Here is a 24,135-nt window from a genome sequence, read left to right on the forward strand (position 1 = left end):
GTGGACTCTTAGTTTTCCAGTTCCCATGAAACTCTGTCTCAGAGATCCTCCCTAACTTCCGGATGTTTGTCTGGAAGGTGAGGGCGGTAGAGGCAGTGTTAAATAAAACAGAAGAGCAGCCTTCCTTTCTGTTAGAAACAAAGGAAAGGAGCGCACTGTGTCTGTATGGATTTGTTCTGCGACTCCGCACTTATCAAAAAAAGGTCTAAGCTCAGCCCAGACGGCTGACGCTCTCAAAAAAGCTGGAGAGGTAAGGTGGAGGCGGGGTGAAAACCTGGAACCCCAGACGAGCATGCGCACTTTGACTTTCGTCCGGCGCAAAGGCCCTCTAGCTCGGAAACCTTACGTCAAAGTCTACGTTGAAAGACGTAGGGAGGGAAGCCAGGGAAACGCTCGCTCTCGAGTCACGTGACGCGACGAGAGCGTCGTTGGCTCCTCCCCCTAAAGATGGCGTCGTTGCTGCAATCGGAGCGGGTTCTCTACGTAGTCCAGGGAGAAAAGAAGGTTCGGGCCCCGCTCTCGCAGCTTTACTTCTGCCGCTATTGTAGCGAGCTGCGGTCGCTGGAATGTGTGTCTCACGAGGTAATGCAGTCGTCCCATGAAGAGTGTGTGTGTTGGGGGAGGGGGGGGGCGGTTCCTCCTAGTCAGCGCGACCAGCGGGTGGTAATTTTCCTAACATGCTGATTGGCTCTGCCTTCCGTCACTCAGATTTGCCTGTGATTTAATTTGCTTATACGTACGTAATTTGTCACTTGGAAAGGAGGAGCGGCCTTGGGTGGGGCTGAGCGGCCCTTCTGTTCTAGAGCGCCCTCTGGGACAAACTTGACTTTGGGGACCCTGGCTATCTCCTTCGGGGGGTGGGTGTTGGTTATTGGGTGGGTCAGGGGGAGAAGAGGTATGGGGATGCTTAGTTCAGGCCACTTGGGCGAGATATCGTCTTTCCAGCATTGATTGAGGGAGTGGGGAGGTCCGCGGGCATTCTCATCCAAGCCCCTCCCTTCCTGGAAGTTCTGCCCCTGCTTGGGCAGAAACTGGGCCCTCTTCCAAACTGCCTTGTTATGTTTCCTGACCCAGCCCAAGGCCTGCAGCAGATAAGAGGTTGGGATGGGGTGAGCTGAGTGAAAAGCGCTTACAATCGGGTCTGTCGTTTAAGAAGCTCAAAGTGTTATATTCATGGCGCTTCTCCTGAGGGTACATTTCTGACCTTCACTGGCGCAAGTGGGCGTTGGAGGTGGGATTGCTCAAAATGTAAAAGACCCCCGGAAAAAAAAATCACCAAATAACAAAACCCCAGAACTTCTGCAGCACTTGGAACATGTTGTTCATTCAATAGGCTCTGTGGATTAAAAGACGCGTTAAGACGTAAATCTTGCTGTTGAGTAACTTGCAGTCTCGTGAAGGAAAAGCTGATTAGTAATAATACATAGTTAATGCTTATTCAGTACTTTCAATATGCCATGTGCTTTACATAATCTTTAATCATCCTACAAACTAGAATAGATACCCTTTTTTAAAAACCACTTTACAGTTAAAGAAAGAGGCACATAATGTTTGCGCTGGGTCACACAGCCAAAAATTTGTGGGTGGGAGGGGGCAGCAAGATTTGAAACCAAGCAGCCTGATTCAGAGGACTTGAGTGAGGATCCCTGGACGGTTAAAAATGCATATGAGAATATGTCCTATGCTATAAGCCATTTTACACATTATGAATAATTATTATTTTATTGGGAATATTTTTCATACTGTTAAGAATAGTCAGAGAAAGCAGTTAAATAACACAAGAGAAAAATCAATGCTGTATTATATACATGATTTTTTTTTTCTCCATCTCCATTAGCACTTTGTATGCTTATTCTTTGGCAGGTCCTTTCTCTTTAGGATGCTGTCCCAGCGCCACCTCTAGAATTTATTGGATTAGATTCTCATTTGGTGATCATTAGGGAGCTGAGTCTCCATAATCTGTAAGGATCTCTTCAGCTAGGACATCCAGTCTGTGACTGAATCTTTTACGGACTGGTGTGCACCTGTGAAATGGAGGCCATTAGGGTTTGGGGAAGGATGATGTTAGTGAGGGCTGAAGCAGTCCAGAAATTTCAAATGACAAGCCTGGGGTTGGAGCTGCATATGAAGGGATGAGCATAATTTGGAAAGGGGACAGGGAGGAATAAATTATATTTTGCCTTTTATGATGAGTAAGTGCAAATATAAGTTAACAGTATTATATTTTGTGTTCCTGGAGACTTATTTGAGCAGTAACTTTATCTTTTCAAAGGTGGTTCTGGGGCTTCCCTGGTGGCGCAGTGGTTGGGAGTCCGCCTGCCGATGCAGGGGACACGGGTTCGTGCCCCGGTCTGGGAAGATCCCACATGCCGCGGAGCGGCTGGGCCCGTGAGCCATGGCCGCTGAGCCTGCGCGTCCGGAGCCTGTCCTCCGCAACGGGAGAGGCCACAACAGTGAGAGGCCCGCGTAACGCAAAAAAAAAAAAAAAAAAAAAAAAAGGTGGTTCTGTTTATAAGCAGATGATGAAAAAAGAAAACAGTTTCTGTCATAGTATTTATGTTCAAGTGAATCTGTCCATCTGCAGGTGACTAGAGTTCTAGAATTATCAAATAGGATCTACTACATTAAAGAAAATATTTAGTCCTTAAAAAAATACAATGAATTTAATTTTGTACTATGTTTTTGCATTAAATACAATAAGACTGTGTTGTTAACTTAGTAGTTTAATTTGCCATTTAAAAATCTCTAATTGGTTGGCTACAGCTGACTTTGTAAATGTTAATGTATGCTTTTCTTCAGTGAACACGTAATACCTCAGTAATGGGAAAACTTTTAAAATCTCTTAACAATTTGTGTGGCCAAGTTATTGCAGTCACACAAAGCTAGACTAGATAGAAGGATATTTGATCACAGCCTCATAAATTGGGTTTATTTATTAATCTATTTAGATTATCATAGAGCTCTTTTACATAAACATGTTTTAACACGTCTAATACATAAAACCCTGATGAAAGGGAATAGGAAAGATCAGAAAGGAAAAACAGAAGGATTTCAGGAAATCCAGAGGTTAAGAAAACAACAGGTGATTGAAGAATAAACCCGATGCTGAAAACAGTCCAGGTTCTTTGCCAGATCAATGGTCTCTCACCTCTGCTGCAGAATAATGTAATTTAAATTTCACTAATTGGCATAGGCATATATACAAGCCAAGCTAAATGTCTTTTCCTTCGATTTTTTGATTTCTCGTTTCTTTCTAGGTGGACTCCCATTATTGTCCCAGTTGTTTAGAAAATATGCCATCGGCTGAAGCCAAACTAAAAAAGAATAGGTAAGACTGGGATCAATTTTTTCTATTTTCCCCAGCTGTTTCTTTAATAGCTGGTAAAAAAGCACATGGAATTAACTCTCATTTTTAACAAACTGTTTTTCTTTTTTTAGCATCACTTATGCCAAAGGTGAAACTTTCATTTTAAAAAAATAAATTGTATTTTAGAACAGTTTTAGACTTAAGAATTACTGTGAAGATGATACAGAAAATTCTGTTTACTCCTTACCCAGTCTCCCCTATTATAAATGTCGTATGTTAGTATGGTATATTTGTCTCAACTAACGAACATTATTGGTAACATTATTATTAAATGAACTCTATATTTTATTTAGATTTCCTCAGTTTTCCCCTAATCTCCTTTTTCTGTTCTAGGATCCTATTCAGGATACCCACATTATATTTAATAGTCATGTCTCTTTCGGCTCCTCTTGCTGTGATATTTTCTTAGACTTTCCTTAGTTTTGAGGAGTACTGGTAAGATATTTTATAGAATGTCCCTCAATTGGAAGTTGTCTTATGTTTTTCTCTTCAGCTGGGGGAATGTGTTGTGGGGAGGAGAACCACACAGGTAAAGTGCATCTCTCATCACATCATATCAAAGGTATATACCACCAACATGACATCACTATTGATGTTAACTTTGATTACCTGGCTTGAGCTAGTGTTTGTCAGGTTTCTCTGATGTAAAGTTACTCTTTTTATTTTCTTCTCCTTTCCCATATTGTACTCTTTGGAAAGAAATGCACTATTACAGCCCACACTTAAATAGTGGGGAGTTATGATCCCCTTCCATGAAGGCTATCTCCATGTATTACTTGGAATTCTTTTGTATGGAAGATTTTTCTCTTCTCCCCTTTTTATTTATTTAGTCATTTACTTCAAGCAGTATGGGCTTGTGAATATTTATTTTATACTTTAGGTTATAATCCAGTACTACTATTTTTTTTTTTTTTTTAATTCAGATTGTTCCGGCTTTGGCCATTGGGACCTCTTTTAGTAGACTTCCTTCTCCCTTTGGCATACCCCCATCATTATATGGCAGTGAGGAGGAGCGAAGTGTTATTCAGTTGTTTGAGAACTTTCTTACTTACTCCAGGCTCATCCTCTATATTTTCTGCTCCAGTCCTAGAATTAGCCGTTTCTCCAAGGAGCCCTGGTACCTTTTATTCAAGATTGGTATTGCAAACCAAGATCTGGGTAGTATTAAAAACCAAGATTGGTATTAAAAACCAAGATCTGGTATTAAAAAGCAAGATCTGGTACTCACTGCTACTGGTGCCATTTTGGTTTTTAGCATGGTGTGGAAGTCCTTTGTAACCAGTCACACCTCTGTACCTCCATGGATATGAACCACTGTTTTGTCTTTCCTGTCCCGGAGAAATAGCTCCTTATAAACCAGTTTTGTATGCTTTCCATACATTAAATTTTGTCATTTAATCCTCAGAATATCCCTATGAAGTGGGTACTATTATTATCCTTATTTGAGGATATTACCTAGTAGCAAAATATCACAGAAAATTGGAGTTATGGAATGGAACGTCAGAACAAGTCCAGGACTGGAGGTGAAATCTTGATAATTTCAGATGGTGGGAAAGTTAAGAATAACAAGGCATGGGGAGGACTGTAGGGGAATGTTGAGTGTTTCACTAGGAAGAGTAATGACTAAAGAGAGCAGAAAACCCTGAAAATGCCCCTTCTGAAACATTTCATCTTGGTAACATTGTTTGGTATCTGTTTCAGCTCTCTGGCACAGCAAACAAGCAGTTATTTTCCAAACCCAGTTTCACAGCTTATTGTATTGTTGCCTCTCAGTTTTCCATTGTGCAATTGGTCTGTTCTCTCTAAAGTCATAAGCTGTGACATTTCTCTGTCCCACAGAAATCTTTGTGGTCTGTAAAAGAGTCTAAAAGTTAACTCCAGACTGCTAACCGTGATTCCCTCTCTGGAGTAGGATTGGGTCATGCTGTAACTCTTCAGGAACTTTGATGATGATTGCATTTTTAAAAATAATTATCGTAATACTTTTGGAATTTTAAAATGAAGTTTGTAGGAGCCTCTTCAGAGTACTTTTTAATTTCTTTTTGCTTGAGAGCCACGCTTCCCTTATAGTTCTCTCTTGAATTCCTAACATGTAGAACAATGTCTGGCACATAGTAGGTGCTCGGTAAATATTTGTTGAATGAATCAATGATTGTTTGTCGTGTCCTAGATGCGCCAACTGCTTTGACTGTCCTGGCTGTATGCACACCCTCTCCACTCGGGCAACAAGCATTTCCACACAGCTTCCAGATGACCCAGCCAAGACCACGGTGAAGAAAGCCTATTACCTGGCCTGTGGATTTTGTCGCTGGACATCTAGAGATGTGGGCATGGCAGACAAATCTGTGGGTGAGTGAGGCGGACTTCAACATGAGATTTTGTGAAATCGGCAGTGCTGTAATTGCACACAAATCATTATTTCTGTTACCTGTTGGGAGGTAGGCGATAAATTCAGAGTATTTTGTCATTAAATCTTCTATGTTCCCACATTCTCACATGGACCGTGATGTTTCCTCTGAGACTTGGTAAACTATTTCATTTTCTTAAAGTTGGTAAAATAGCATTTATAAATCTGATACTTTTTTAGAATCAAAAGATTAATGTTCTTCATAAAAAATAAATGCTCCTGATGATGGAACACACCATGAACAAACCTAAAAGATAAAAGTCACAAAGCTTGGATCATATATAACAGTAAAGATAAATAACCAAAAATAAGGAACCCTTAGAAATCAGAAAGCTACCCAATAGAAAGAAAGAAATTGTCAGAGGATATGAACTGCAGCTCTCAGAAATGGAAATAAAGATGGTCAATAACCAAAGTGTGCACATTGGATTTTTTTTCTTGCACACAACTTGGTGAGGTGATTTTTTTTAAGTCAATAAATATGCAAAAAGATAAGTTCAGTTTTGCCAGTAATCATGAAAATGCAAATTAAAACTTCGTCCATTGATTTGGCAAAATTTAAAAAATCTGGTAGTATGACAAGAATATGGGAAAATAGTTCTTTTGTCTGCTGCCATTTTAGAGAGCAGTTTGACAACATTTATTAAAATTTCAAATTGCTTTTATTCTTTTACCCAGAAATTACATGTCCAAGTATCTATCCTGGAGCATTCAAACACATGCTCAAAGATACATCTATATGTATCATAAGTGAAACAGGAAAGTTATGTATGTTTGGACCTAAAGAAAACCTAAGGTATTAAATTACCTTTCCATCATTTGAGCATTTCAAAGCAGAGGTTGCATTTACCTTCATTAGGAAACTTCCTTTTTTATTCATATCCTGTACTCCATGGTTAATATCAGAGAGTAGAAACTTTATTACAATCAGTTCAAAATCTTGAGTTGCTGTTTATTTTTTATATAAACAGCAGCACTGCTAACTCCCCATTGTCTTTTTTCTTTCTGAAATTTCGTTTGTTTAATTTTGTGAAAACTTTTTAGATTTGTTAAAAATTCCCATTTTTACATTTCCATTAAAAATATCAACTTACTGGGGCTTCCCTGGTGGCGCAGTGGTTGAGAGTCCGCCTGCCGATGCAGGGGACACGGGTTCGTGCCCCGGTCTGGGAAGATCCCACATGCCGCGGAGCGGCTGGGCCCGTGAGCCATGGCCGTTGAGCCTGCGCGTCCGGAGCCTGTGCTCCACAACGGGAGAGGCCACAACAGTGAGAGGCCCGTGTACCGCAAAAAAAAAAAAAAAATCAACTTACTATTTACATGAGGAAGCCAACTAAAAACTCATTATGTTATTTGACATAACTAAAATGAAGATGGACTTCAGCTAAAAGTTTTCTACAGATTCTTACATAGCTTGGAAGTAAATATGGGTGAAGTTACTTTAGATTCAACTCTATTCTTAAAACTTAATCCTTGGTTCTCTTGAGTTCACCCTTTGGTTTAGAATGCTTGAGCTCTTGGTTGTTTTTCTAACTTCATACATTATGTTGATAAAATACTCTTCAAAAACAAAAAACCAACTAAACAAGTCCCTTAAAAATGCTCATTGGTGGGTAGGCATTTCCTGAACTGTGATTTATATTGGAAAGTATCTGTGGCATCTTCTTAGATTGTCAGTAAATATTTGTGTGTGTGTTTTAATGTCAGTGTAGCAAGTAAATTGTTTGAATTTGTTTATGAATTTATGTTACATGTAGAAAACAACCTCAAAGTGGCACTTAGTTCAGTGAGTTAAAGTGTATTTTTTCCATGTTTGTATTTTGTTTCTTTTTATCAAGTTAAAGAAAGGAAGCCTAGAAATCCAGATAGATTTCTCAGTTTGTTACTCTGTAAGTGCTTTTTTAATACTTTCTGGACTGTAAGCTATTAGAATTGTAGAATTTATTTTTCAGAATTTAAAGGCTGTGCTTGTTTCTAGAAATCTAGCTCCTCTAGGGTATCTTGACAGTGATAATTGAATACTAGGAGTTCTTAAGGAGTACAGGTAATTTCATTTCTTCCATGATGTCACTGGTGTCTGAGAAGCCCTGAAACCACTTTAGTTAGAACTGTTTGTTTATTTGTAAGTAAGCCATTGTGTCAGTAATGTGCAGTAACTTTTTAATGTCTCTCAAATTTACATTTAGAATAAATCACCAGTTCTAAAAATGCAATTAGGTAAAACATTCAGATTTTCTAAAATATTACTAAAACATTTCTTTCACATAATTATTTTTCATAATTGCCTTAAGGCAACTTTTAAAATATAAATACTGTACTTAAGGATGTTATTGCTGCCTTTTCTTGCAAGGGGCTATAGTGTCACCTTCAACAGGAGTCCTTTTTATTTGGAAAAAGAGTTATTTCTAATTATACAAATAATACACTTTTATGAACTTATCACCCAGCTTAAGAAATTAAACATAACCAAAACAGTGTAAGCCCATTGTATAGCCTTCCCCCCACTGCATCTGCCTTCTTCTGCCTTCTAGACAGAGATAGTCATCACAGTCCTGAATTCAGATGGTCATCTGTAAAAAACCATGTATGCTTTTGCACTTCTTCATGTATGTATGTAGCCACTAGCAAAGAATGCTTCTCAACTTGAAACAAATAGAACCATGCTTTGTGCATCCTGCTACAATTTATCTCTATCAGGTTTGTCTGTGGTATGTAGTTGTGATGATAGGTGATTCATGCATGACTTACCACAGATCTCTTCTTCACATTTAGGTTGTTTTCAATTTTTTGGTTCTGACAACAGTGCTGTTAGAAACATTCTTGTGTGTGTTTCCTGTCACAAGAGCAAGGGTTTCTCTATATAACAAAGTAAAATTGGTGGTTTTAAGATGTGTACATGTTTAGCTCTCCAAAATGGTTTACCAATTTTTGCTCCCACTAATAATATATGAGTAGACTACCCATTGCTCCAGATCTCCGGCAGCTCTTAGCATTGTTGGACTTCTTTCAAGTTTTTCCAAACTGATGGTTGTGAAATGATATCTCGTTACAGTTCCCCCCCCCCGCTTTTTTTGGTTAGCTTTATTGAGATATAATTTACATATAATGAAGCTCACCAATTTTAAGTGTAAAATGCTTTGATTTTTGACAAATGTGTATAGCCATGTAGCCACCTCCACAATCATAGAACATTTCCGTTACCCCAAAAAGTTGTCTCATGCCCCTTTGTAGTCACTTCCTTACCCCCCCCCCCCACCTCCTGGCTCCTGACTACCACTGATTTCTTTCTTTCACTGTAATTGTGCCTCTTCTAGAAGTTTATATAATTGGAGTAGTTTAGTCTGTTGTGTCTGTCTTCTTTCACTTAGCATAATGCTTATGAGGTTCGTTCGTGTTTTTGCTTTTTATTTTTGAGTTGTCTTCTATTGTATGGATATACCATAATTTGTTTATTCATTCTCCAGTTAATGGACATTGAATTTTTTGCAGTTTAGGGTTCATATGAATAAAACTGGCTATGAACATTTGCCTAGAAATCTTAGTGTGAATATATATTTTCATTTTTCTTGAGTATATACCTAGGAATGGAATTGCTGAGTCATAGGGTTAAGTGTATGTTTTCCTTGACTGAAAACTGCCAAACTATTTTCCACAGTGGCTGTACTATTTTGGGTCCTCACCAGCCATGTAGGAGAGTTCCAGTTCCTCATCAACTATTAGTATTGGTTTTCTTTTTTCATCTTGGCCATTCTAGTGAGTGGGTAGTGATACCTCATTGTGGTTTTAATTTGCATTTCCTTAATGTGCTTGTTTGCCATCTGTGTATTTTCTTTGGTGAAGTGTTTGTACAAATCTTTGACTATTTTTTTTTTTTTGTGGTACTTGGGCCTCTCACTGTTGTGGCCTCTCCCGTCGTGGAGCACAGGCTCCGGACGCACAGGCTCAACGGCCATGGCTCAGGGGCCCAGCTGCTCCGCGGCATGTGGGATCTTCCCAGACCGGGGCACGAACCCACGTCCCCTGCATCGGCAGGTGGACTCTCAACCACTGCGCCACCAGGGAAGCCCTCTTTGCCTATTTTTAAACTGAGTTTTAATCTTTTTATTGAGTTGTGAGAGTTCTGTATTATAGATACAGGTCCTTTGTTGAATATATATTTTACAAATATTTTCTCCCAGTCTGCAGCTTGCCTTTTTATTTTCTCAACTATGTCTTTTTTTTTTTTTTTTTTGCCGTACGCGGGCCTCTCACTGTTGTGGCCTCTCCCGTTGCGGAGCACAGGCTCCGGACGCGCAGGCTCAGCGGCCATGGCTGACGGGCCCAGCCGCTCCGCGGCATGTGGGATCTTCCCAGACCGGGGCACAAACCCGTGTTCCCTGCATCGGCAGGTGGACTCTCAACCACTGCGCCACCAGGGAAGCCCTCAACTGTGTCTTTTGAAGAACACAAGTTTCTAATTTATTTTTATTTTATTTTTGGCTGCATTGGGTCTTTGTTGCTGCACTTGGGCAAGCTGCGGTGAGCGGGGGCTACTCTTCGTTGTGGTGTGTGGGCTTCTCATTGTGGTGGCTTCTCATTGCAGAGCACGGACTCTAGGCGTGTGGGCTCAGTAGTTGTGGCTCATGGGCTCAAGAGCGCAGGCTCAGTAGTTGTGGCGCATGGGCTTAGTTGCTCCTTGGCATGTGGGATCTTCCCAGACCAGGGCTCAAACCCATGTCCCCTGTATTGGCAGGTGGATTCTTAACCACTGCGCCACCACGGAAGCCCTACAGGTTTCTAATTTTGATGAGCTTCAGTTTATCAAGTTTTTATTTTATAGTTGTGCCTTTTGTGTTCTAGTAAAGAAACTTTAGCCTAACCCAAGGTCGCTAAGATTTTCACTTCTGTTTTCTTCTACAAATATTATAGTTTCAGCTCTTACACATAAGTTTATTACCATTTCAGGGTAAATTTTGTAAATGTTGTGAGGTAAGGGTCAAGGCTAGTTTTTTGTAAATTGTTACAGCACCATTTGTTGAAGTATTCATTATGGTTTTACTTTCAGCTTTCTGGAATAATCTTTTCCCTATGATTTGTGCTTTTGTCTCTTATGTAAGAAACTCTTCTCTAAACTGAGGTCATAGAACACAGAAATTGCCCAGTGTTGCAGATACGGGCAAGTTCTCTGGAGTCAGACTGCCTGAGTTTGAATCCTGGCTTTACCGCTTACTGTCTCTATGACTTTGGGCAAGTTATTTAATTCTCTGAGCCTCAATTTCCTCATTTGTAAATTAAGACTAATAATGAGAGTCCCTACCACAGAGGGTTATTTTTTTTTAATGAATTTATTTATTTATTTATTTATTTTTGGCTGCGTTAGGTCTTTGTTGCTGTGTGCATGGGGCTTTCTGTAGTCGCGGCGAGCAGGGGCTACTCTTCGTTGCGGTGTGCGGGCTTCTCATTGCGGTGGCTTCTCTTGTTGCGGAGCATGGGCTCTAGGCGCGTGGCTTCAGTAGTTGCAGCACGCAGGCTCAGTAGTTGTGGCTTGCGGGCTCTCGAGCGCAGGCTCAGTAGTTGTGGCACATGGGCTTAGTTGCTGCGCGGCATGTGGGATCTTCCCGGATCAGGGCTTGAACCCCTGTCCCCTGCATTGGCAGGTGGATTCTTAAACACTGAGCCACCAGGGAAATCCTCAGAGGGTTATTATGAGAATAAAATGAAGTGTGATACATTTCAAATACCTGGCACAGAAGTTATACATGTATTAGTTGTAGTTGTGGTCCTGGTGGTGGTTATTATTATCACCATCATTATATTTAAAGAAAAATTTTCATTCTGAGCCCTTCAGTCTGTATAATTTCTAGGACTCTTTCTTGGAAATTGTGTGATTTTATGTCTTTAAGCTTTATTTTGTGGCCTGCAGATGACCTGTTTTTGTGGAAATAAAATTATCAAATTACGTAAGTCTTGTTTAATATTCCTTTATTTTGCAGCTAGTGGTGGTTGGCAGGAACCTGAAAATCCTCACACGCAACGGGTAAGTAAAGGGTCATCAGAGAGAGGGTGAAATGAGAAAAGATGAAGAAAAAGACCATTTTATCAGTGTGTATGGCATATGCTTATAAATCCATGATGTGTATTTTGGTGTTTTTTACACTTAGAAAGTGCTTCTCGTTGTAAGACATTAAATCACAGTGGCAGTTTTTTCCAGTCTGACTTAAGTTAATAGAGAAACCTAGGTGTAGTTTTAGTTCTGTACTCAGGTTGTGAATTGGAAAAGGGAAATGATACGTTTCTGTTTTCCACGTACGCACCAACTATGTTAAGGGTCCATTTGTTCTCAGAATTATCATCCACATATAAGCATTTTAACTCTTGGAAACACCACTAATTTGGAAGATGCCCTTGGACTCAGTAGTGGTTGCTTATAGAATCATGATTTAGACATCCTTTAATAGTTCACAGTGAATTGATCTCTGCAGTATACATTAGAACTGATTTTGTTGCCCCTGGAAGTAGAATATTAGAAAGATAATAAAATGCTATTGAAATGAAGTTGTACAGACTGCAAATTAAATAATAATTTATAATTATTCACTTATGACATCAGCAAAAATTAGAAATACTGAAAATATCTTGGATGGGAGTGTATGGAATTTGACCTTTTCACATATACTATTGTTAGTGTAAATTAGTACAGATTTATTGCTCTCTCAGCAGTATCTACTTCCTGGACTCTGACCTACAGAAATACTTGTACTTATGCACAAAAATATGTATATTCATTTATCAAACACTTACCCAGCATGTGCTGCATACCATGTGTCAGGGGTTGTGCTGAACAATAGGAATACATGGTCCTTACCCTCATAGAGCTTAAGTCTAATGGGAAAACAAAAATCAATTAAATAATCCCCAGATAAAGGAAAAACTCAAGGTAATATGAAGGAGAGAGAAATTGTGCACGTGGGCATTTATTAGGGGGAATTTCAGCTAGGTAGGTCCACATCTGAGGATTGAGCTAGGATCTGAGGATGACAGGCAGAGAAGGGAAAGAATTCAGGGCGGAGGAACAACATAGGCAAAGAGCTTCTAAGTGGAAGGAGCAAAGCAAGTTATAAACAAGAGGCAAGTGTGCCAGAGTGGAGCATAGCAGTAGGTGAATGGAGAAAAGGATTTGGGGTCAGACTATGCAGAACCATGTGGACCAAGTTAAGGAGTCTGAGAAGCCTTTAAAGCAAAAGAGCTGACGGAATCAGGTTAGTGTTTCTAAAAAATAATTACTGCTGAATTGAGAGGACAAGAGGGGGTACCAGGAGACCATTTAAGTGCTCTCAGAGCAAATGGTTAAATACCTTTAGGACATTTGTACTGTTTAATAAGATGCAGCCTTTAAAAAGAATGAGGTAGATCTATTTGTACTGAATGGAAAGTTCATGGCACTTACAGTGAAAAAGTTTTAAAATAGTAAGTTTTTTCCCCTTATATGAAAAATAAAAAGAGCTGGATTTATTTTACACATATAAAAGCGATATGTCTATACATGCATTTTTTAATGTATGCAGGATATAATATCATACCCGTGTCTGTAAGTGTGTAAGAAAGATATCTAAACTCTAATGATGGATACCTGTGGGGAGGGGAAGGGTGGACTTGGGCGTGAGAGATAAAAGAGAAGTTTCACTTTTTATTCTTTATGTTTCTATATTGTTTGAACTTTTCACAGTTATATATTGCTTTTATGATTAAGATATATTTTTAAATGAAAATATGTGATGGAGAGTGGGAGAAAATAAAGTATGAAATGTCACATCCTTGGAAATAGGTGGTCCTCTGGTCATGCAGAGAAAATAGGAGCAGTTGTGAGGGGAAGTAAGCAATGAAGTTAAAGAGCAGTGAAAAGAGAACATGAAATTTTCAAGCCTTTTCATTGCTCATTTCTTCCTGTTGTTGAACTTGAAGGTTCCATTTCAATTCTGAAAATAGATCATGTAATGAAGACAAATTCTCTTTGAAGAAGAGGGCAAACTTGCCCACCTTAATAAATTTGTCTTGTCTATTCATTATATGTCTAGTCGGTGGAGCTGATTAATTTTGTAAGTTTCTTGCTAGCTTTTTCGTCAAACGAATACTGAGTCTTTGATTTCTTACAGATGAACAAACTGATTGAATATTACCAGCAGCTTGCTCAGAAGGAGAAGGTTGAGCGAGATCGCAAGAAACTGGCACGGCGTAGAAACTATATGCCTTTGGCTTTTTCGGTGAGAAATTGGTACAAAAAGGAGTTTGCAATTCATGGATCAAGACCGATGTGGCATAAGAACAGGGAACATTTCAGAAAGTGGCCATTGTCCCTAGATTCCTGAACGATGGCTAGCAGAAGAAGGTTCCTCAGGTGATAGGTGTCTAAGTCCAGCGGTTCTGCTTTTGCCATATCATTAGTTCTGTTTGAGTTCTTTGAGTTTTAAGTACATTTGTGTTTCTTTCTCCATCACACCCCTTTCTCTTCTGATTACTCCTAAAGCGGCTACTGTTTAGTTTTGTAGGCACCCACATATACAGCTTTTGGATATTACAGAAAGGAGAATATGGGCGAGTGGGAGGTTTTATCCATATTACCTAGGTAGCCCACCCACCTTTGGCATCCTGGTAGTAGTGATTTCCCAGCTTTAGTTACCATAATTTTTTGGCCCCTTCCAATATTTCTCCAGTATAAAAAACCCTGACTTTTACACAGAGCATTTTTGTGGTTAAATAGTAGTGATATATGCAGGTGTAATTTTTGATAGGAATTATTTACAAAAGTCATTCTCTACTCATTTGTAAACTACCAATTAGAAGCAAGAAATTAGGATTTGGAGCTTTTCCTATTGTCCCCCAAGTTTTATTTGCTCTCACAGAACAGTTTATTTTCTGTGTGTTTGCTTGGAGCCAAGCAGGTTGGCATTTAATAAATAATGTTTATTGAATAGCAGTGATGTGTCAAGCTCTGTGCTAAGCACTTTATCCATATGATTTTGTTTAATCCTCACAACAATCCTGTGTAGGAGGTGGTAGATCCCCATTTTACACTAAAGGGAATGAGACCTGGAAAGGTTAATTAACTTCTTGTACTGCCTCTGCATGAGAATTAGTTAAGGCATTAAAACCCTAAGAATTGGTAAGGTTCATATAAAAATATCTAGTTTAGAATTTAATAAAACATTAAAACTTGCAAAGCATCCATATTTGCCAGAGACTTCTATGAAGTCTCAGTGAATTTTTTGAACAATCCAGTGGTATAATCAGCATGCACTAGTGTATTTAGGAGAGGAATTTGAATTAAATGTGTTATTCTGCCAACTTTCCCATATAACCTGCCTGCTGTATGAGTTTGCTTCTGTCTTATGCTGCATTTTTTTGTCTCTGTTGCAACCTGCTGCTATTTTGGGGCCTACAGCAACATACTATTCATGTAGTGGTAAGTTCTCTTTTATGATTCTTGCTAACCCTGAAGAAGTTAGCAGATGATCACTGGTGTTCCAAGAAGACGTTCATCGTGTGTCTTAGATACTCCACGTAGTTCTGGCCTAAGCCATGGCTTAGATATTCTTAGATTATCACATTTTGCTCATTTTCACTGCATTAATGTAGTTTCAATCTCCATGTTTGGTGCTTTTGTTATTATTTTAAGAGTAAGATGATGTGGGGCTACAATTACTCTCTTTAAAAGAAGCTTTAAAATTAGCTTTTTTTTTTTGGCTTATTTCCCTGAGCTTCTCATGCTGTCCCTCCCCAAATTCTTTATTTTGATACACAGGATATTTAAAAGTAGAATTTCTAATAGGAATTTCTGAACTCTGTTTAGGACAAATATGGTCTTGGAACCAGGCTTCAGCGACCACGAGCTGGTACAACCATCAGTACCCTTGCTGGACTTTCGTAAGTTTGGACGTTAAATGGCTTTGAGGGAAAAAGCTGATATCAGAATGAACATTGAAGGAATGTGGTTTTAAAGTTAATAACAGTTGCCAATGGGGAAGAAGATACTCATACTTAGGAAAAACCTAAACAGAAAGAATATTCTACAGTAGAGAAATACTTCAATTATTGATATCATGGACTTTGAAGATATTCAGGTGGACCCTTGAGAAATGATGGCTTTTATCTTTTAGCCTTAAAGAAGGAGAGGACCAGAAAGAGATAAAGGTTGAGCCAGCTCAGGCTGTAGATGAAGTGGAACCTCTACCTGAAGACTATTATACAAGACCAGTAAATTTAACAGAGGGTAATTTTATACATGATTCTGCTTTGTTTCTATTTTACATCTAATTCTGTTTTTGTTACTTATATGCCTTGTGATTTGAGGTTTTTTGTTTTGATTTGAGATTTTTAATAGCATAGTTGTCAGTACTAAAATGAGTCATGTAGAAAATAAAATAGATGTAATCATTTGAAGAACTTTAAAACATCTGTCAAATTTCTATATTGTAGTTTTTTGAAGAGCACTGTTCACAAAGGCAGTGTTATTTTGCGTAATTATCTCATATACGTCTGATTTTGAGCAAGTCACTGTAAACCAAGCTTGGTTTCTGCCTTTCATGCTAGTGACCACCCTTCAGCAGCGCCTCTTACAGCCTGACTTCCAGCCAATCTGTGCTTCACAGCTGTATCCTCGTCACAAGCATCTTCTGATCAAACGGTCCCTGCGCTGCCGAGTAAGTATTCCTTTCTGTAGAGTTGTCATTTGTGTAAGAGAAAAGCAAAGATAAACACGATTGGCATCTGGTCAGTATCAAAACCTCTGGAATGTAGTAAATGTAGAAAATGCTTGTAGGTAACGTTCCAGTGTCCAGGCACTATTTTAGAACTTTCAAGATAAACTTAATCCCCCTAACTCAGTGAGGTAGGTACTGTTGTTACCCTTGTTACAGATGTGGAAGCTGGGGTATTTGAAGGTTAAGTTCATACTGCTAATCCCTAAAAGAATAGTGAAAGAATATAAAGCTTTTAGGCCAGTAGAGAGGGGAACAAAAGGACTAATAAAAAAAAAATCAATTTAAAAGAAAGCAAGAAAGAAGAAAAATCAGCAAAAGCCTCTGGGAATCTATGAAACTAACAGCAGGGTTTCTTCAATAAATAAAAGAAACATTGTAAAAGAAAAGAAAGTATGGAAAAAAAATAGAAAGGAGACCTTTGCGATCAGTACGATCCAACAGAACTTTTCTGTGGTGATGGAAATGTTCTTTATCTGCATAGTCCAGCATGTTAGCCACCAGTCACCTGTGGCTGCTGAGAACTTGAAATATGGTAGTGCAGCTGAGGGCCTGAATCTTTCTAAGATGAAATTCATTTAAATAATCACACGTGACTGGTAGCTCCTGTTATCAAATAACACAGCATTAGATTCGAAGAGGGCTATCAACCAAACGCAGTGTATAGACTTTAATTCCTGATTCAAACACAGCATGGAAAGATAGAAAGAAAGGGACCAGGGGAGGAGTGAGGGAGGAAAGAAAAATGTGTGAAACCTTTGGGGAAATTTAAATACTGACTGGATTTTTTAATGCTATTAAAAGAATTATTCATTTTTTTTAGGGATAATAATGGTATTGTTATTTTTTTAAAGTATCTTTATCTTTTAGAGCTGCATACCAAAACGTTTAAGGATGAAATGACATGATGTCCGATATTTGTTGCAAAATAGTCAGGCATAGGGAGTGGGTAAGAATCTAGGTGAAACAAGATTGGCCATTGTTGCTAACACGTTGCTAATTGTTGAAGTTGGGTGGCTGGTACCAAGAGATTTATAACACTACTCTGTATTTTTGCATATGTTAAAAATTTTCTATATTGAAAAACCTTTTTAGAAAGGAGGGGCTTCCCTGGTGGCACAGTGGTTGAGAATCCGCCTGCTAGTGCAGGGGACACGGGTTTGAGCCCTGGTCCGGGAACATCCCACGTGCCGCGGAGCACCTAAGCCCGTGCGCCACAACTATTGAGACTGTGCTCTAGAGCCCATGAGCCACAACTACTGAAGCCCGCAGGCCTAGGGCCCGTGCTCCGTCACAAGAGAAGCCACCGCAATGAGAAGCCCGCTCGCCACAACTAGAGAAAAGCCCGTGCGCAGCAATGAATACCCAAGGTAGCCAAAAATAAATAAATAAATTTATTTTAAAAAAAAACAAAGAAAGGAAAAGCCCACTTTAAATATAAAGACACATATAGATTAAAAGTAAATGGAGAAATCCAAAAATGGGCAGAAGACCTAAATAGACATTTCTCCAAAGAAGACATACAGATGGCCAAGAGGCACATGAAAAGCTGCTCAACATCACTAATTATTAGAGAAATGCAAATCAAAACTAAAATGAGGTATCACTTCACACCAGTTAGAATGGGCATCATCAGAAAATCTACAAACAACAAATGCTGGAGAGGGTGTGGAGGAAAGGGAACCCTCTTGCACTGTTGGTGGGAATGTAAATTGATACAGCCACTATGGAGAATAGTAAGGAAGTTCCTTAAAAAACTAAAAATAGAATTACCGTATGATCCAGCAATCCCACTACTGGGCATATACCCTGAGAAAACCATAATTCAAAAAGACACATGCACCCCAATATTCATTGCAGCACTATTTACAATAGTCAGGTCATGGAAGCAACCTAAATGCCCATCAACAGGAGAATGGATAAAGAAGTTGTAGTACATATATACAATGGAATATTACTCAGCCACAAAAAGGAAGGAAATTGGGTCGTTTGTGGAGACGTGGATGGATCTAGAGACTGTCATACAGAGTGAAGTATGTCAGAAAGAGAAAAACAAATGTCATATATTAACGCATGTATGTGGAACCTAGAAAAATGGTACAGATGAACTGGTTTGCAGGGCAGAAGTTGAGACACAGATGTAGAGAACAAACGTATGGACACCAAGGGGGAAAGCCTCAGGGGTGGGGGGGGATGGTGGTGTGATAAACTGGGTGATTGGGATTGACATGTATACCCTGATGTGTATAAAATTGATGACTAATAAGAACCTGCTGTATAAAAAAGTAAAATTTAAAAAATTGGAAAAAAGTAAATGGAGAAAAATATACCATGTCAATACTAATTGAAAGGAAGCAAGAGTAGCCATATTAATTTCAGACAACAGACTTCAAAGTAAGGACAGTTATGAGGGATAAAGAAGGGTATTACATAACGGTAAAGGGGTCAGTTCTCCAAGAAGATGTAACAGTTCTTAATGTGTATGTGCTGAACAATAGAGTGTCAAACTGTGTGAGGCAAAACCTGATAGAACTGCAGGAGAAATAGATAAGTCCACCATCGTAGTTGGAGTCTTCAACACCTGTCTCTCAGAAATGGACAGATTCAGCAGGCAAAAAATCAGTTTCGTATTGACCCATTGATCTCACTTCTAGGAGTCTACCCTGAAGGTACAGCTCTACAAACCAAAACATATAGAGGTTAGGGTACATCCACACAGTGAGTACCAAAAACCTATAAAACAGAATGTACTAATGTGGGATGTATTTTTAAATGCAAAAAGCAGGGTGCGCAGCAGGTACATAACTTTTGGTATAAGAAAAGAGGGAAAATATATATATAAACATAAAAAATATTTGTGTATGTTAGATTAATAGACTGTTGGAACAGAATAGAGAAAGCAGAAACAGACTCATGCATGTGAGGAAACTTGATTTTACTAAATATGGCCTTGCAGGTCCCTGGGGAAAGAATACTATTGAAATTTTGCTAGGTCAAATGATTCTATGAAAAAAAAATAAAATTGGGTCTCTAACTCATACCATACACAAAAGTCAATTTCAGGAGCATTGGAAACTTTAAAGAGTAGATATGATGACCAGTATGTCTAGAAGGAAATATGGGAGAATATTCTTTATGGCTTCTAGTTAAGGGAGTAGTCCGAAAATAAGACAAACCATAAAGGAAAAGTTATATATTTGACACATTAAAAGTAAAATTTAGGGCTTCCCTTGTGGTGCGGTGGTTGGGAGTCCACCTGCCGATGCAGGGGGCGCGGGTTCATGCCCCCGTCCGGGAAGATCCCACATGCCGTGGAGCAGCTGGGCCCGTGAGCTGTGGCCGCTGAGCCTGCGCGTCTGGAGCCTGTGCTCCGCAACGGGAGAGGCCACAACAGTGAGAGGCCCGCGTACCGCATTAAAAAAAAAAAAAAAAAAAAAAGAAAATCAAAAAACCTTTAAAAAAAAAAAAAGTAAAATTTATACCCCCATTCCAAAGAAAACCCATATCAAAATGAAAAGGTAGGCCATAGACTGAGAAAAGTAATTTGTAAGGTATATAATTGACAAAGAATTAGTATCCAGAATATGTAAAGAAGTATAGCAAATCAGTAAGGAAAGGATACCCAGTATAAAAATAACAAGTAGGGGGCTTCCCTGGTGGCGCAGTGGTTGAGAGTCCGCCTGCCGATGCAGGGAACATGGGTTCGTGCCCCGGTCCGGGAAGATCCCACATGCCGCGGAGCGGCTGGGCCCGTGAGCCATGGCCGCTGAGCCTGCACGTCCGGAGACTGTGCTCCGCAATGGGAGAGGCCATAACAGTGACAGGCCCGCGTACCAAAAAAAAAAAAGAAAAAATAACAAGTAGGTACTAACTTGCAATTTATGGCAGAGGAAATCCCAATTCCCAATAAGTAGGAAAGATACGCGAACATGTACAGTAATCAGGGAAATGTACATTAAAACTACAGTGAGAAACCATTTCATAATCATCAGATTGGCAAAAGTTAGCAGTTTGGCAATATCCATCAAAATAATAAACGCATGCACTCACTTTTAGGAAATTATCCTACAGATACATTTATACATGTGGGAAGTGATTTGCATACAAGATTACTCATTGCTGCATTATTTGTAGTAGCAAAATCATGGAAACATTTATCAATTTGGGTCTGGTTACATAAGTTATGGAAATCATTACAGTAGGACACAGAGGTACATCTGTGTGTGCTGGTATGTCATTCCAAGATCGATTCAGTGAAAAAGGCAGAAGAATATAAAATGTTCTCTTTTGTGTTATTGTGAAAAAGAAAGGTGATGTATGTGTATACTTCTATGTGCATCAGCTATCTGTGAGAAAACACATGAGAAGCTTGTTGGCTCTGGGGAGAGGAACAGTGGGACAGGTAACTGGTGTCTTTACACTGTTTCTTTTTTATACCATTAAAAAAATGTTTTAACCGGATGCATGTGGAACCCATTGAAGAAAGTAACCAAGTAATTGTTACTATATTTTAAAGCATGAGATCTGGAATCACACCACTTGGATTTAAATCCCAGCTCCAAGTCTTACTGGCTCTGTGAAGTTTGCACAGATTATATACCTTTCCTGTGTCCCATTTTTATCATCTGTGACATAGGGACAATAATAATTATAGTACCTACACCTACCTCATAAAGTTGATGTGATGTTTAAATTCACTTAAACCAAGAATGCATATCTTTTAGGCTAGTAGAAAGGAAATTAAAAAGGACTAATAATAATATAAAAGAAAACAAGGAAGGGACTTCCCTGGCGGTCAGGTTGTTAAGGCTCCACATTTCCACTGCAGGGGGCACAGGTTCAATCCCTGGTCAGGGAACTAAGATCCCGCATGCCTCAAGGCACGGGCAAAAAAACAAACAAAACAAAACAAGGAAGAGGAAAACTCAGAAAAAATCCACATCGTTCATGCTTAATAAGAAGTCTGTGTTATTATTTCAGTAGTTTTGAAGCACTACAAGGTTATTAATATTTGATAGTGTGGTTGCTTATTTCCAGAAGTCCAAAACATCTTTTGTGTATTTTGGTTATGGGTAGTATACACTCTATTTCAAAACATCTGTGATCTTGCAGCAAAATAAAACCAAACCGTAGTAAATGCTATGCTTCTGGATTTGGCAGAATCCACACTCTGGATCAGCGGAGTGTGTTCCTGTTTTCCTCTGATACATATTTTTTTTCTTTTTAGAAATGTGAACATAATCTGAGCAAGCCAGAATTTAATCCAACATCTATCAAATTCAAAATCCAGCTGGTTGCTGTGTGAGTATTTGGGATTGGTGTTTTGGGTTACTGTTTTTTTTTTTGTTTTTTCACTGTGACATGTGCTTACTCTTGGCTTAAAAAAGGAAAGAGAAACTACTTCAGAATAATCGTGCTCTTTTGTTCCTGTTTTGGTTTTGAAACACATACCAGGAAGTTGAAAGCAGATTTACAGACACAGAATCCAGGGTGTTATATCAGGGCACGTGATAGTATGGTCTGTGGCAATGTGGTATGTTGCTGGTTGGAGAGTCACTAGTCATTCATCACAAATGAAAAAGTACCTCTGTTTGGGAATGATCTCTTAAAAAAATTAATAAAATAAAATACAGCAGATGGAAGAATATCCCTGTAACAATGTTCATGCTATTTAACTGTATTTCTGATAATGCTTTGTTGAGTGGGATAAAAGTGATTATATTAGCGTTAACTCACAGAGACTTGTCAGTAGAAGGGAATTTTGTGTGTGAAAATTATCTGTCAAACAAGAAAAATTAGGAAACTATTGTCTTGACTTTAGGGTGAGAGAGCCCTTCCCAAGTAAGGCAGGAAGCCCAGAAGCCACTAAGGAAAGTAGCCAGCTTTGACCTTAGCAGAAAGATACGAGTTGTAAAAACCAAAATTGACAGCAAAGTCCTGAGACAGTAGAGCAAGAAAGAATATTTGCTACTCCATGATAAATAAAAGTTGAATATCCCTGGAATGGGCTTGTTGGGGGCGGGGGGGGCGGTGAGGTAGGGCAAAGGATTTGAACATGTAGCTCACAGAAGAGAAATTCCAAATGGCCGGTAAATATATGGAAAGATGCTGAGACTTGATAGGAAAAATTTTAAATAATAAGTAGTATTGAGTGCTCGTGAGCGTCTGGGTAAACATACTTGCATACATTGTTGGTAGACTGAATTGCTAGAGTTTTTTTGGAGAGAGACCTGGAATATCAAGACAAAATGACATAGACCTTTTAACCTGGTAGTGCTGTCTCAGGAATCTATTCTCTAGAAACAAAGCAATATATAAAGACCAATACATAAAGATGTGTGTTATAACATTTTAAAGGCAAAAAGCTGGAAACAATTTTAATGTCAAACTGATTAACCATTAACAAAAAAAAATTGATTAAATTGAGATACACTCATGTAGAATATTATGCAACAATTAAAAAGAAATAATTGGCAGTCAAAATGGCAGAGAAATGCTGGTCTCATGACTTAGGAGGGCCAGATGTGGGTTCTGGCACTTACAGAATTTGTCTAAACTGATTTCCCTCATCTCTGAAACGGGCATAACACCAGTCCTACCTCTCTCTTGTGGTTGTTGAGAAGGATCAAATGAGCTATATGTTCACAAATGCTTTGTAACTGTAAATCACTGTACAGTATGTTCTGTTTTCCCAAGTATTATTTAATGCATGACTGGTTAGGACTACAAAAATGGCATGTGAAGTGTGGTACGAGCTCCTTTCTTAATTAAGAATTACACTCATTACAGAAATCTTGAATGGCAGGATGTGCTTTGCATCAGTTTCTTAAGATTGCTTTGAAAAACAGTGCTTTTCTTCTGGCATCATGGCAGTGTCACTGGGGAATCTTAATACATACGATCTGGTCACACATCAGACCAGCTAAATCCAAATCCTTGATAGTGAGGCTCTTGAATTTGTATCAAGTTACTCAGGTAGTCCTGATGACCGTCATGAAAAATACCTAGTCTGAAGTTAAAATACCTTAATGCTAAGATGCACTCCTGCCCCCGCCCACTTGTAGTGTTTCTGCGATAGATTTTGTCTTATGTTAATATATGCACGATAACATTTACGCATGCTTTGTTCCAAGCACTTTTTGCACTATTATTTAATTTATTCTTCACAATAACCTCAAGATAAAGGTACTTTCAGTGTTCTCAGTTTATAACCGAGACACAAAGAGGTAAATATCTTGCCCTGCTCTTTACAAAGAAGTGTCTTGGTATATAAACACTAAGCTGGAATTTGAACCTGGGTTTTGAGGTTTTGAGTCTAGAACAAGCACATATAAGTACAAAATTCTATTGTCTTATTTAGAGAGGTAGCGTAACATGGAGGTTAAGAGCAAGGGCCCTGCAGCCAGACTGCCTAGATTTGAATGCTGGCCGCTTACCAGCAAGCTACTTCTCCCAAGCCTAGTTTCTTCCTCTTTATAATGGGGATAATAGTAATATCTATTTTATGCAGTTGCAGTGCAGATTACATGAGTTAATATTTGTAACATACTTCAAATGTTACACATAGTAAGTGCTATATAAAAGTGGTAAGTATGTGGTAGTGTTTTTATACCCCTGTAATGTATTAT

The 24,135-nt window shown here is 38.9% G+C and overlaps 1 protein-coding gene across 1 annotated transcript in view; it reads left to right on the forward strand.

Moving 5' to 3' along the window:
• The first annotated feature begins 430 nt into the window (after positions 1-430).
• Positions 431-24,135, forward strand: part of DCTN4 (dynactin subunit 4) — a 32,965-nt gene continuing 9,260 nt past the window's right edge. Inside the window, exons 1-9 of the mRNA XM_032629126.1 lie at positions 431-582; positions 3,258-3,328; positions 5,538-5,716; positions 11,747-11,790; positions 13,907-14,014; positions 15,601-15,674; positions 15,908-16,020; positions 16,341-16,450; positions 21,735-21,808. Of these exons, the coding sequence (XP_032485017.1) occupies positions 448-582; positions 3,258-3,328; positions 5,538-5,716; positions 11,747-11,790; positions 13,907-14,014; positions 15,601-15,674; positions 15,908-16,020; positions 16,341-16,450; positions 21,735-21,808 (908 nt within the window). The 5' untranslated portion in view covers positions 431-447. The remainder of the gene's footprint in view (positions 583-3,257; positions 3,329-5,537; positions 5,717-11,746; positions 11,791-13,906; positions 14,015-15,600; positions 15,675-15,907; positions 16,021-16,340; positions 16,451-21,734; positions 21,809-24,135) is intronic.

Source organism: Phocoena sinus, chromosome 3 (genome assembly GCF_008692025.1).
Source record: "Phocoena sinus isolate mPhoSin1 chromosome 3, mPhoSin1.pri, whole genome shotgun sequence".
In the NCBI taxonomy this organism is placed as follows: domain Eukaryota; kingdom Metazoa; phylum Chordata; class Mammalia; order Artiodactyla; family Phocoenidae; genus Phocoena; species Phocoena sinus.